Source organism: Schistocerca gregaria, chromosome 2 (genome assembly GCF_023897955.1).
Source record: "Schistocerca gregaria isolate iqSchGreg1 chromosome 2, iqSchGreg1.2, whole genome shotgun sequence".
Classification (NCBI taxonomy): domain Eukaryota; kingdom Metazoa; phylum Arthropoda; class Insecta; order Orthoptera; family Acrididae; genus Schistocerca; species Schistocerca gregaria.
In genome coordinates this window covers 301378466-301393970 of record NC_064921.1, presented here as the reverse complement: position 1 = coordinate 301393970, position 15505 = coordinate 301378466, and the positions used below count along the sequence as shown (strand labels likewise).

The 15505-nt window shown below is 40.2% G+C and overlaps 1 protein-coding gene across 10 annotated transcripts in view; it reads right to left on the bottom strand.

Annotated features, from left to right (window-relative positions):
- Positions 1 to 15505, bottom strand: part of LOC126336919 (protein split ends-like) — a 347320-nt gene that overhangs the window by 66825 nt on the left and 264990 nt on the right. For 4 of the 10 annotated variants that reach the window (XM_050001061.1, XM_050001065.1, XM_050001066.1 and 1 more), the window contains 8 exons: positions 13936 to 14097; positions 13516 to 13667; positions 12670 to 12892; positions 12374 to 12500; positions 9375 to 9555; positions 8690 to 8796; positions 8125 to 8297; positions 7478 to 7756 (listed from right to left, as the gene is read on the bottom strand). In XM_050001061.1, coding sequence (XP_049857018.1) covers positions 7478 to 7756; positions 8125 to 8297; positions 8690 to 8796; positions 9375 to 9555; positions 12374 to 12500; positions 12670 to 12892; positions 13516 to 13667; positions 13936 to 14097 — 1404 coding nt within the window. The remainder of the gene's footprint in view (positions 1 to 7477; positions 7757 to 8124; positions 8298 to 8689; positions 8797 to 9374; positions 9556 to 12373; positions 12501 to 12669; positions 12893 to 13515; positions 13668 to 13935; positions 14098 to 15505) is intronic. The other 6 variants (XM_050001069.1, XM_050001063.1, XM_050001070.1 and 3 more) reach the window with 4 other exon arrangements.

The following is a 15505-nucleotide window of genomic DNA, read 5'->3' as shown; positions in this document are numbered from 1 at the left end:
TGTCCCATTATATTCCCAGTAGCCACTGACATTTGCGCCACTGTGTCCAACTGAATCTTAAACTTTTTAGTTCCTATGGAACCTACCACTGAACATCCCACCTCTGCATATGTATTCGTAGCATTGAAATTAAACGTGAGCTCCCTTAGGTGGGTCTTGGGGCCCCTATGCCGTTTAACGCTTGTCCATCTCTCCTATCTCCACTTCTCCATAATCCCTGCTGCCAATTTCCACCCCTTCCTTTATTCCTCGGTGACTGGGTACATTGCCTCTGCACATGTGCCGTACGACCACACTTAAAACATTTCACACCTGCTGTAACCACTGTTGCCTCGTCTATTTCATCACATTTAATTGCCAGCTGAATGGCCGAATACAAATCTTTTGGAGTCCCATCACACACTTCCTGGGACATATGTGCCAGTGACACTCTCAAAAATACATCAAGTGCCCTTTTCTCGGCCACCTGCAACAGAATGCTATTTGCTTCATCACTCTGACCCAACTCTCAAGTATACTCATTAATTTCCCTTATCCTGTCCACAAATTTCTCCATCGTCTCCCCCTATTTTTTTGACATTGTACTTAACCTCTCTCTAAAGTATTGAGTGCTATTATGTTTTTTGTACCTTTGCAAAAGCCCTTCCTTTAACTGCTTAAACTGTCCTGCCTTCCTTAAGGTCTCAGAACACCTTATATATGTTTTCACTTCACCTGTTAATCTAATCTTGGCTGTATGTAACAATTTCTTATCAAACCAACCATTCACCATCACTGAAGTCTCTAAGTCCTCCACAAACGAACACACATCCTCAGATGCCTTGCCAGAAAATGGAATAAGAAAACTCACGGCAGCTGGATCAAACTCGTACACCCTAGGCAACAATGACTGATCAGATGCGGTTTCCCCCTCACTTCTAGATGTTAATTCATTTTTCAACTGCGTAGTGTCTGCTGTCAATTGTGCTAATTTTTCCAACAAAATCCGTACCACTTCTGGCTCCGACGCACCTTGCGTCCCTGACACTGCCATTGTGTTGCTTTTGTTCCCAATTAGTCCCAAAACAAAACATTTAAGTACAAGAATAACCCAACTCCCTACACCTCAGTATCATCACACCCAAACCAATAAAAAAGTACTTAAATGCCATGAAAAAAAATCTTACTGCCCCAAATACACTAACACTTATTCTGGGGGGAAAAAAGCCTATGCAAAACATCTAAAATGGCCTGCCATGAGCAGTCTCAACATCACAAGAAGGCAAGAAAATGTCCAGTACTCAAAAGAAAACTGGTAAAAACTCACCACATCTTGTGAATGTAATGTGAGTGGTGGGCTCGAACGTCGTATTGGACACACGACGTCCACTATCCAAATGTAACATCAACACCAAATGTAGCGGGAAGAGGTAGAAGGCACCGTATTAAAACTCATCCAAGCTTTCCAAGTGATTTATTGTTTCCAACTACAGTGCTGCTGTTCCTCTCAATCTGCATCACTGGGTCCCGCAATGCAGAGGACAACACTTCGCTGTCTGTAAAATGGCTTGGCGCAGAATGGCTGCCTCAGCGAACTGTGCATGCACAGCTGTGTGTCAGCCTTGTACAGCAGCAGAGTTGCGGTGGTGTCAGGATGCCCGCTGTTGACTCAGCAGTCTGCTTGCCTTCCGACTCAGCGCCATTCAGTGTGAGCCGCAGGTGACCACCAGCTGCGTGCTTCTCGTCGATGTGATTCAGGTCATGGCGACAACAAGCACCTGCTATCCAGAGTCCGAATCTGCGGCCCTCTCTTCAGGATGCCTCAGGCATGTATTGGACGCCAGGACGATTGCCCAAGGTAGTGAGCCATGGAGCGGCCCGCCGCTGGCTGGCTACAGGACCCCACGTCAGCCTCAGTGGGTCGAACCAGCAACCCGCTGTGGACTGAAAGACTGGCGGCCCATCTGCAGCTTCGTGTAGCTAGTGATGTGGCATGCCCCACCATCCAGGAGAGCTGCCACACTTGAATAAAACTCTTTATAAGCCCGGAACTATTTATTCACAGCTGTGCGGCTTTGTTTTGCCATACGCGCTGCTTCTCATCACGTACTCATAACACACTAGGTTGGCCAGTGGGCCCCTTCTGCCTGTGATTTGCGACATGCAAAATCGCTACATACACCCTTTCAGCAATTTGACGGTCCTGTGGCCCCTATTCTACTTCGCAGCTGTTGGTATGTGTAACTCAATGCAATTCGGCCCGCACCCAGCTGTAATTTGGCTCAGAATATTGCACAAAACTAACTTTCCCTATCCTAAAAGGTGGTACCGCTTCAATACAAACAATAATCACAAAGAGGATATTTACAAGTATTAAAAAGTATCAGGATCACATGAAGTTACAAAAAACTTCCTCTATTCACAGTACTCAAGCTTATGTCATTCTGTATTTTTAAAGTTTCTACACAGTTTTCAAACAAAATTTTCTAATCCTCAGCAGTGCAGTTGCAGCATGCTCAACATCCCAAGATAGTTCCTGAATGTGTATGACAGAGGGAAGGTGGGAGGAGGAGAGATGAGTCAGTAATTTTTGCAGTAACAAGTTAAGCCAAGTTCAACAAAATTGCATACCTCTGTGTTTCCCTCTAAAATACTGCAAGACTTACAATGAATAACTGAATACATAGTGTTAGAAATACCTGTTAAGTACCATCACACTGCAGTCACACAAAATTCCACAAGCACTGAATTAATGGTGTAGGATCCCATCATATATGAGATTAAATACTAATACATTAAAAACAAAGATTCCAAGACTTACCAAGCGGGAAAGCGCCAGTAGACAGGCACAATAAAATAACACACAAACAAAATTTCTAGCTTTCGCAACAGACGGTTGCTTCTTCAGGAAAGAGGGGAGGAGACGGAAAGACGACTAACATTTATTGAGGTTAGGTATATTGTCTAGAGGAGAAACACATGACCATGAAAGCACAGAAATGATTTATTACAGCGCAATGGCACACTTTCTTACAATGATGACTGGTTTTGTGTGTTAGGCACGGTAACTGTCATTTTACCTACCGTGTTTTATAGACTATAAGACATTACAGACTGTAAGATGCACCTTAATTTTTAAACAATTTTTTTTAAATAAAATTTTAATATTAGATTGCAAGGCCACTCTAAAAAATATTCTTAGTTTATAAAATCAAACTGACCCTTAAAATCCCTGAAAATTGTCATCTGGACTTTCTTCTTCACGATCATTGTTGTCCTCTTCATATATATATATATAATAGAAAGAAACTTCCACATGGGAAAAATATATTAAAAACAAAGATTCCAAGACTTACACAGACACAAGGAGACATTATGTCTGCTTGTGTCTGTGTATGTGCGGATGGATGTGTGTGTGTGTGTGTGTGTGTGTGTGTGTGTGTGTGTGTGTGTGTGAGCGCACGCGCGCTCGCGCAAGTGTACACCTGTTCTTTTTTTTCCCCCTAAGGTAAGTCTTTCCGCTCCCGGGATTGGAATGACTCCTTACCCTCTCCCTTAAAACCCACATCCTTTCATCTTTCCTTTTCCTTCCCTCTTTCCTGACGAAGCAGCCGCCGGTTGCGAAAGCTCGAAATTCTGTGTGTGTGTTTGTGTGTTTTATTTATTGTGCCTATCTACCGGCACTTTCCTGCTTGGTAAGTCTTGGAATCTTTGTTTTTAATATATATACATGATAGTTTTCACTGCCATCGAGAGCGTTGCTTAAACTGCACTTCTTGAAAGATTTAACAATAATGTCTTCTCCAACTCTAGACCATGACGTTTTATCCACCAGTACACTTGTTTGATTGTAGGTCGTTTTAAAGCTTCCTTCAGCATGAATTCATGATGGCTTCATCCATCTGATCCATTCCTCTGTCATACTTGTTCATTGAGACATTGTAGATTGTAATTGTGAAGTAAGTCCTCCCGAAATACTAGCAAGCTCTGTATTTCCCATTTCAATTTCCCTTTAACAGAATTTTTCAAATGACTACTAAAGTGATCAAGCACAAGAAAGGATCTCGTCTTCAATAAAGCACCTATCCTCCTCTTCTACACACTGTTAATCCATAATTTCGTACCAGCCTCATCCATCCAACCATGTATGTAAACAACAACACTCTAAGGTATTTCAGAAAGTTTTTGGTACTAATTTGCACTTAAAAGTGATCATTGGATGAAGTTAAGTACCAGAACAGTGTAGTGCATATTTTCATGTCCACTTGCTTTTATAGTTACAGTTTTATCACATTTTGTAGCAAGAGTTCTGATACTCGGCACATCAAATGTCCCAGGAGTGCCATCCACAATTGCTACTTGGTTTAGTTCCACACCAGTTTTCTTTCAATGTTGAATACTAAAACAATGGAATGATAATATTTTCTCTTAGTACTCTTTTGGCATTCTCTGAGATATTTTGGTTACGGTTTGCATGCTACGTCCATGATGCTTCAGAAACCTGCAGAAGCAACCAACTCCACCCTTAACATTGGTTAAGTTCCACTGTAGCGCTAGTTTACAAGTGTGTATTTGAATCATTTTTGTATTAATTCCAATGCCATTTTGATGGTGCCTCTGAATCCATTTCAAAACATCATCTTCTAGTTTTTGCCATTTTGCATTCAGTCCTCTATTTATACTTTTAGCCTCTCTAGCCGCCAATCACGAATGGTGTTTTTTGTTGGTGAAGGGCACAAATGCCACTCAGCTGCTCAATTTCCATGTTGTTCTGCTTATGCTATTACTTTCAATTTATAGCCCACATCATATGAATATCTTTTATTTTTACATTATGAAACTAGTTACTAACAAAAATATTGTACTGTTACCAATAACACAAATCACTTTCAATTTAAGTTCACTGGCACTGTCAACTGCAATGGCACATCACAGGCTAGACAGTGTTCTGTGTTGGCGTTGACGGTGCGGGAGGGAGACAGTGTTAGGAAGATTGCGAATCCCCGCAACTCATGTTTGTCGCATTGGTGCACTGCTGATGCCATTTGAATCTAATGTTGCCAGACAGAGATACGTTTTCCCATGGCATCAAACATTTGGCCATTTTTAGGACTGTTGGGAATTTTAAATGACACATTGGACATTTTGATATTAATTTTTGGTATAAGAAGGACCAAAATTTTATACGCAACTTTTTGAAATAGAAAGTGCTTCTTATAGTCTGTAAAATATGGTAACTATCTATTACATGTATAAGGTAAAATAAAACAGTACATATGATACCACAGCAGTTTCAGAGTAACCAGCAATTTGCAGGTGCCATGTACATCATCTGTAACTCACTAGGGTGCACAGAATAGATGTGGCAGCATTCATAGAGGAGTGGAGGGATACAATTGTGAAGAAATTTGAAGATGGTGCCCTCTATGTGGCACATAGGATGTCAAACTTATCATGTCTTAATTGCTTAAAATTAAACAGCAATAAAGATAAAATTACCCAGTTCACAAAGCTAAGATTACAATGAATGAGAATCTCACAACTCACATATTGACATAGTTTATATTTCAGTTATGTGTCACAAAAAGATTTATTTACACCAGAAATCTAAAAGTGGGCATCATTTTCTATGGCTCAGGAACAGGTACAATGTGCAGTTTAATGTCACTACTAGGGCTGGTATCACCATCACCAGGTTGGTCACATCCGCCAGTCTAAGTATTGCAATAACGAATTGGACTGGTTACTTACAATCAAAATTGAATTTTTTAACACATCTTAGTGTGTACAGTGCTTGAATAAAAGCAGTTATCAATATAAGAAACGGCAACATTATACTGTAATAAAAGTCATTTAATTTTGAAAAAGTAAAATCAGCTGTTTGAAATGTATCATTTTATCAGTGGAGCTTCACATGTACCATACACTACAGCATTAAGTAATACCACGTGTACCTTCACTCAAATTGATTTTTTATCTATGCCAGTTTTTGTTCTTGTGCAATAATATATTGGTGCTCAGTTAATGTGTGTTACATTGTCTTCATACAGTGTAAGACATGGTTAATTTTGGCCACATAACAGTACTTCATTCAAAAAATTCCCCACTAAACAGTACTATTTTACTACAACCTATTAATCAACTGCCACTGAAATTTAAGCATAGTTTTCCCTTTCCCTTGCTCCTTTCAATCTGGCAGCTAAATAAGATCTTGTAATTGTCTTTTCCAGTTGAAAGATTTATTGCCTCATTCCAAAAATGTTTAATTTGTATGTAAATAAGAAGGACAATCTCTACATGTTTAAATAGTTCTCATAAAATTGTAAATATTAAAACACACTTTTACATTTGCTTTTAGATTAACTTGCAATGGGTGTCAATAAAGGTACCCAAGAAAAAAACAGAATAGTGAACTAACTGTTGCTAATTCTTCACATGATTAAGAGGGTTACTAGTATCATTAAATAGATTTTTCACTGTTTTATCAGGAAAGTCTTGTGAAGCGTTCTTATAATTCCAACTAATAGCATATACTCGGAACAGAATTTAAACTATGACACAGTACATGCCAAACGAACTGCGTACCACCAGCCAGAGACTTGGAAGGACTTTCTTCACTCACCAAATCACTATCAAGTCAGGGGCACCATAGAATTTAGTATTTCCAAGATATATGAGTGATGTTAACATGAGGAAAAATTATGGGCGAAATTAGCCATAAATGCAATGAACTATTCATTGTGCTCATAATTTTTTTCTGTAGTCCCCATTGCTATTGTGTGGATAAATGGAAACAATCACCATAAAGCAATTGATCTGTCACATCTCTGAAAGAATTACACAAAGAATGGAAGCAATACTGCTTTAAATGGTTTTAATTTATACCACAGAAAGGCATCAAATAAAGTAAACATCAAAATCCCAATGCTGGGAGGACGGACGGACATACATACACATATTCTCTCTCTCTCTCTCTCTCTCTCTCTCTCTCTCTCTCTCTCTCTCTCATTAGTGAAGTCTGTACAGCCACTTGTTTATAGAATGCAGAAAAGCCAAAATAATGAGCATTAAGCAAAAATGATCAATGCTCATCCTTACTGCAGTTTTAACCACAGCTTATTTTATGTTTGCCAAGAGACAGTATAGTGCACTGCAGATGCTATTAGTGCTAATCCTAAATCAAGGCAGAGCAGAAATCATAAAATCCAGCTCACAGTTATTTTAATTTTTACCAAAACATACTGAAATAGCCACATTTTCTTTTGCTGGCAAAGCATTACTTCTGAAACTTATATATGTTCAAAAAGCAAATGTTAATAAGAACCAACATACGACACAGGTGTTAACAGCTTAAGCCCAAATAATTTTGAAAAACATTGTTTAGTAAGACACTAGGCAGTCTCCAGTTAAATAAGCAGAGAGCCACTTTCCACCCAGGAAAAGCAAGCATGTTGAATCTTCCGCCACAAAATCACAACTGGGCCAAACTGTTTCTCACCTGTGTCGGCGGTCAGTGTAGTCAGCAGTATCATAATGCTCGTACCGCTGATTTCCTGAGGAACGCTGAGATCTTGATGTAGGCCTGCTGTTTGTGCCACTAACACCTGCTGGGGCAGGTGGGGTAGCTGGCGTACCACTGCCGCTACCACTACCACTTCCCGAACCGGATCTCGAATACAGTGACGCCCTAGACGTTCGCTGGGATGATTCATACCGAGAAAACCGGGAGCCAGGAGTTGATACAGTAGCGTCAAAACGTCCAGATGGTATTTCACGGCTGTTCAGAAGAAGAGAGAGTTTTATGACTATAATAGCAGTCATAACATAACATAAAAATATGCAATACAAACAATATCAGTTGTTTCTGTAGTGACTATGGAGGAGGTGGTGGTGGTGGTGGTGGTGGTGGTGGTGGTGGTAGTAGTAGTAGTAGTAGTAGTAGTAGTAAAAACATATCTGAAATATAGTAAGTACAGTCACTAATTAATTTCTGTCCCATTAATTTTGTACTGTGCATAGAACATAAAGGATACTTCTCAATATGCTGTTAAAAGCCATTTCCTTCGCCTTCGGTGTGATACAGCATAGAAAACAACTTGTCTGAAGAAGCTAAACACACAAAACTACATACTTAAAACTACTTACTTGTTTTCGTAGTGTTCCCATGGCCGTTCTGCACCAATCACTGCATGCCCCTGCTTCTCCAAGTGTTCATAGAAAGCTTCCTGGCATTCCCTGGATGCAAAATCAACTTGCAACTTGTGACCTCGCAATCCGATGCCTCGCATTTCCCTAACAGCTTCCTGAGCAGAGGCGAGCTGCAGTAAAAAAATTTCCACTGTCACTAAATAGAAACTTAACTGTTACGAATTTAAAAAGATAAAAAATTTTCCCTCTGTCAAAACACCAAAAGTGCATTTATTTGCTAATACTGTAATACATAAATCTTAAAACTGTGTGAATCTTTTTGTTGTGTCTATTGAGACTCATATGGTGAGTAGTAACATTCCTTCTCTGATATTGTTAAACATTAAATATGTAAGATTTGTCGCTAAAAGAGAAGTTTCTAATCAATTTTTAAGTTCAGCTTGTGTGCTCTACAATTTTTTAATTCTTCAGAAATCATCATGCTCTTTATTTATATAAAACATTATAGCTTCACTAAGGAACATTATAGAAGATCATACTTTCAATTTCATCAACAAAGTACCTGCTCATAATAGATGAGAGCCTGGCCTCGTACACGATCCAATGTAATATGCAGAATTGTTCCATAAGGGTTGAACTGCATATTCAGGTACTTCTCAGAAACATGTTCTGAAAAGCAAAAGTAAGAATTAATTCAACAAACGTAAGGTTTCAAAACAACAAGAAGTAGATGTAACACAAAGGATATAACAAAATGGCGGATGTGGAGAAAACAACGTCCACTGACTTAAATGCAAAATGGTCCTTTGTTACTTTTACACGGATTTACCAATGTGCAGCAGTCATATCAGACTCCAGTTCAACAGCCACTGTAGTAAGGAACTATAAATACATACTGATAAGTTATATAAAAAAAGTACTGAAGTGTAGGCACTACACTACCAGTTGAATGAAGAAGTTGTGATTCTTCAATGATTATAGAATATACACTGTAGTGATTAACATTAACATCAGTCTTGATAACACATAAACAATAGTAACTAAAATATCAATTCCTTTGCTGTTAGCAATCACACAATTTAAAATTCATTATCACAGGACTTCTTTGTTCAACACTCAAAAGTTACACTACTACCAACTATGAAAGTAAGCTGCAAATATTAACAGAATCTTCATGTCTCTTCCAGGTTTTTGTAGTTGGTGTTACACATTTATAACATTAAAAAGTGGGAACAACTGGAGTTTACCTGTGATGCCATCCACCCAAACACATGTTGTAGGCATAGATTTTCCAAACCCCAATTTAATGCGGTTGTTGCCCATATGTTCGCCATCCATAGCACGTATAGCCTTCACAACACTACTGATGTCAGTGAATTGACAGAAGGCATATGGTGATGCAACGCCAGACTTTTTAATATCAATTTCCTGTAAAATAAAATCTTTTTGTGAATCACACATCCAAATGGAAGTAGACTAAAATGACAATGTTTTCTTTTTAACCATTGCAGTTAATAGGTTTGTTCACGAATATAATGAAGCAGTGACCAACAAAAGTGTTGGATGTGTCAGAGAAAATTAATTTCCAGAGCAGAATACTCATTGTGAGTAAATTCAAATCTGTTATATAGATTTTAAGTGTAACCGTATATTTGTTCGTCAATAACTAATTCATGATTCATAATAATGCAAGAATGTACTAGCTCCAGGCTACATCTAGTAAATCCAATGACATTAGTTAAAATAATACAAGTATTTGCTGTTATAAACCTAATAAAACACAACTATGTACATTTACAGACGAATGTCTGCATGTTGGAAACTATAACATACACTCCTGGAAATTGGAATAAGAACACCGTGAATTCATTGTCCCAGGAAGAGGAAACTTTATTGACACATTCCTGGGGTCAGATACATCACATGATCACACTGACAGAACCACAGGCACATAGACACAGGCAACAGAGCATGCACAATGTCGGCACTAGTACAGTGTATATCCACCTTTCGCAGCAATGCACGCTGCTATTCTACCATGGAGACGATCGTAGAGATGCTGGATGTAGTCCTGTGGAACGGCTTGCCATGCCATTTCCACCTGGCGCCTCAGTTGGACCAGCGTTCATGCTGGACGTGCAGACCGCGTGAGACGACGCTCCATCCAGTCCCAAACATGCTCAATGGGGGACAGATCCGGAGATCTTGCTGGCCAGGGTAGTTCACTTACACCTTCTAGAGCACGTTGGGTGGCACGGGACACATGCGGACGTGCATTGTCATGTTGGAACAGCAAGTTCCCTTGCCGGTCTACGAACGGTAGAACGATGGGTTCGATGACGGTTTGGATGTACCGTGCACTATTCAGTGTCCCCTCGACGATCACCAGAGGTGTACGGCCAGTGTAGGAGATCGCTCCCCACACCATGATGCCGGGTGTTGGCCCTGTGTGCCTCGGTCGTATGCAGTCCTGATTGTGGCGCTCACCTACACGGCGCCAAACACGCATACGACCATCACTGGCACCAAGGCAGAAGCGACTCTCATCGTTGAAGACGACACGTCTCCATTCGTCCCTCCATTCACGCCTGTCGCGACACCACTGGAGGCGGGCTGCACGATGTTGGGGCGTGAGCAGAAGACGGCCTAACGGTGTGCGGGACCGTAGCCCAGCTTCATGGAGACAGTTGCAAATGGTCCTCGCCGATACCCCAGGACCAACAGTGTCCCTGATTTGCTGGAAAGTGGCGGTGCGGTCCCCTACGGCACTGCGTAGGATCCTACGGTCTTGGCGTGCATCCGTGTGTCGCTGCGGTCCGCTCCCAGGTCGACGGGCACGTGCACCTTCCGCCGACCACTGGCGACAACATCGATGTACTGTGGAGACCTCACGCCCCACGTGTTGAGCAATTCGGCGGTACGTCCACCCGGCCTCCCGCATGCCCACTATACACCCTCGCTCAAAGTCCGTCAACTGCACATACGGTTCACGTCCACGCTGTCGCGGCATGCTACCAGTGTTAAAGACTGCGATGGAGCTCCGTATGCCACGGCAAACTGGCTGACACTGACGGCAGCGGTGTACAAATGCTGCACAGCTAGCGCCATTCGACGGCCAACACCGCAGTTCCTGGTGTGTCCGCTGTGCCGTGCGTGTGATCATTGCTTGTACAGCCCTCTCGCAGTGTCCGGAGCAAGTATGGTGTGTCTGACACACCGGTGTCAATGTGTTCTTTTTTCCATTTCCAGGAGTGTACAACAGAATAACAAGTTTTTCCTTCCATCATTGGATAGTGGTACTTGATAATTATGCATGACTATCAAGCCAACAAAATATAAGTAGACCTACTAAAAAAGTTCAATACAGTTCAACCCCATTCCTAAAACAGGGGGCAGATAATTGGTGTGTGTGTGTGTGTGTGTGTGTGTGTGAGAGAGAGAGAGAGAGAGAGAGAGAGAGAGAGAGAGAGAGAGAGAGAGAAAGAGAGAGAAAGAGAGAGAAAGAGAGAGAGAGAGATAGAGAGAGAGAGATAGAGAGAGAGAGATAGAGAGAGGCTTGGAAGGGGGGGGCTGGGGGTGCATGCTGTCATAATTAGCCAGGTGCGGGGTAAGAAAAATGCGAGAGAGATTAAAAAAAAGTTCTTCACAGGTTAAAAAGCGTTTATGTTCATGGAATAAATCAATACGATAAAGTGATATGCAATAATATGGGTGCAGCCCAACCTTCTAAAAGGAGTAGAAATATTATAATTTTTAATATGCTTGGAGCTGAAGTGTTTTATTCCCAACCTCTCCCCCCCCCCCCCCTTTCCCTCTCTCAGAACTGTCATTTCACATTTACTTCCGTCAATGCTCTCTCTGCCCTACTTATTATTCCTGCATTTCATTAATTCCCCACTTTGTTTCCAAATACCTATGCATTTCTCTAACCCAAACACCACAAATATCTTGTAAAACTTGAGTCTTTCTACTTTTAAATAGTCTTTATTATTTCTCTTAGTAGTAATTATTGTTATCGCCCTCTGCAATTCAGTGCCAATTTCTTCTTTAAGTTCCCTTCAAACTGTAACAGATACACCACACCCTCTTGCTTTTGAAGAATGGTTATGAATCAATTGATTGATGCAATGTATACAAGAACTGAAAAATCTGCATTGAAATATTCTGAGGAATGAATCTTGTATTTTTAAAATGCGAGTTCATGCACAGTTTGTCTCAATTTACCCAACATACAATCTGAACTCACAATTATTTCTCCAAATTGTTCAAAATGTTTTCGAAGCTCAGATGAAGTGACGTCTTTCTCCAGGTTTCCAATGAATAAAGTTCGGGTTGCTTTAGGATGAAATTCATCTTGTTCAGCTTCATACAGTCTGAAATACAATTTCAGAAGAGAACATCATTAGCTGCAGTTGTGAAAAAATTATTTCACAATATCTCAGGGAAGAAATACGCCACAAATAACTAAAATAATGGGTTATCAACTATCACCAAAATGTCTAAAGACACATACTGAATCTAGCATAAGTTTGAAGGACAAACCTAGATTCACTCTCATCTACATCATAGCCTTGATAGAATGAAACTTCTATCTTGCACCCAAAGAACTGTTTATCATGAGAATCTTTCAGTGCCTTCTCTGCATCATCAGGTTTCTTGAAACAAACTATAGCGTAGCGATCTCCAGCTTGTCCAATAACTTTAACTGATGTCACTTTCCCGTACCTCTTGTATTCGTGGAAGAGTCCATCCTTAAGACTCGTATCTGCAAAGACAAAATGGAAATGAGATTACCCTATATTCCAAAATACTAAAATAAATAATGTGTTATGACTAAAATAGGAGCTCTGGCGATGTTAAATTAAGTGTGGGTGTCAAATTTTACTGGAAAACTGTGTATAATGAAACATTTAGGAGTAAACATGGAAAAGAAAAAATGAAAGACGCAAAGAAATATATGTCAAGTAACACTATAGGTACCGCAAAGCAATTGTCTATATGTTAATGGCAAAAGCTCAACAGTTTGCCTGTGCTCAGTTACCATTAAATGTTGAGTTACTTTTTTTTATTATTTTTTACACTGAAACTTGTCTATAACTGGGATTTCTACTACCTATCATCCACATAATATCTAGACAACGACAGTTTCAGTGGTAGTGATTACCATGCTGCACAAAACAAGAAACTAGTACTTCTATGGAAACCTGTCCCACAAATGCATTAATATTAGCAATAATTGTCTTGGGACAAAGACGTTCAGAGATAATTAGATACTGAGCACAAGCAGAGGATGGATGAGGATAACAACTCATTTCCTTTAACTTCATCCTACTAGCATAATCATAGAGACCCACAAAACAAATTTACTTTTCCACTCATAAAACATACCACTGGAGCGGGTAGGAAGATTTCGAACACAGATGGCGAGAGGGCGGCGGTCATCTGTATGAACAGCAGGGCTGACATTGTTCATATGTGTTGCACTCACAGTCGACTGCAGAGACACTCTTCCACTGCCACGTAGTGCTCCATGATGGCTGCTAATATCAGAAACAGAATATGGCTTCAAAAATATTGCGAACAGTACAATCTGCATAAGAAAACAGAGTTAAGGTATCAATGTTTAGCAACAGAGTACTTCCAGAGAAAGCAATCAGGCTCAAAAACATACTTGACGGGAAACCTTAAAATTAAATAAAAATAGATATGTTGTTTACACGTGAGTAATAATTCATAAGTTTCAAGGAAAGATGAAAACACACATTACAACAAACACCCACAAAAGAACATTACACAATACAGACGCACCTATGTGGTGAACATGACTTGTCAGTGGCAGGGGTAGATGTTCCAGAGCTACAGCTGCTGGAGCCAGAGTGGCTCGAGCTGGAGCTGGAGTGAGAATGACTGCGAGATCGAGACCTAGATCTACTGGACGCAGAGTTCGAACGTGACTCACTGCCCGATCGGCTGCAAAACAAATTCACAAAAACAAATATAAATCACTGTAGCATGTAATGACAAAGATGAGTTTATCACTTACTAACTTCCAAATTTGATGTCAATAGTAAGAATCTATACGTCTTTTATATGTATTTACTACAGCATTAACTTCTGCTCATTTCTTGTTAATTCTGTGTTAATGATGCAGTACAAAGTGGCATTTTAAATTGTAGAAAACGTGTGTCAAAAAATTCAGAACATCTGAACATCAGCTTTTGCCTAGTTCCCATTACTTTCCCATTTTGTGACCACCTCCGTAGTGTAGCGGTAGCGTTACCGCCTACCACACAGGGGACCAGTGTTTGATTCCCTGCAGGGAACTGGGTGTTGTGTGTCCATCATCATTGACTCGCAAGTCACCGATGTGGCGTCACCTAAAAAGGACTTGCAATACGGTGGCTGAACTCCCCCGAATGGGGACTGCCAGCCAACAACGCCATACGATCACTTCTAGTTTTTCCCATTTTGTCTTACGTTTTATATCACCTCTAAAGCTAAGTTAACTGACACATTGGTTTAAATTTCTTCACTAGCAGAAATATCTATACAGTATTTTAGACACTGCTTCTCTTCTAAAGACTTTTTTTGTGATTCTGCCCCTCTCTTCCATCCCTCCTACTGAGATTTAGAACAGACAATTACATGCTCATATATTGTAAACCACTAGGTACAAAACAGTGGAAACAGAGTTTTTCTTTTAAACATAATGAAAGGAAACTCAATGCCTTGGCAGCTGCAATCCTTTTCACAGGGAAAATATGTTCGAGATCCTCATAAAGAAACTTTGGTGATGAGGCACGAATTTTTCTATGTACCTTTTACAATGCTCACAAGATGCTTCATTTATAACCCCCTTCTGTGAAAGTAGGATCATCCTTCACTTATACCAGAAGAATTGCCATCTAAGCTGCTGGAAGGAAGATCTCAAACATTCTTCATTATGCTTGCAATTTTTGAAACAATATTTCATATATCTTTCTTCTTGCTCTTCTTGTGGTTTGTCTAGCATTTTTTCTTGCAGAGCTATCTTTATTTGATGTTTGATATACCTACTGTTATGGAATATTTCTTCTGAGTTCACTCTGTAAGCTTTCAGCATTTGTCACTACACCAGCCCTGTGTACTAAAGTGATGATTTTTTAAACTCAGTTTATTAAGGACAGTGGCAGCTAGACGCCTGCAAATATAAATTTGTATGGGTGGGCTCATAGCAAACGCAGTGTCCTTAAAACCCTTCTTCCTTATTTCAATCTAATACATCCAAAAATGGTAGTGTAGAGGACGACAGACAGCTGCAGAGAAAATAGAGTGAAACATGAGTAGTTCTTGCTTGGGATGAGGCACATGTGAAACCAACAGCCAGCCCAACAGTGGA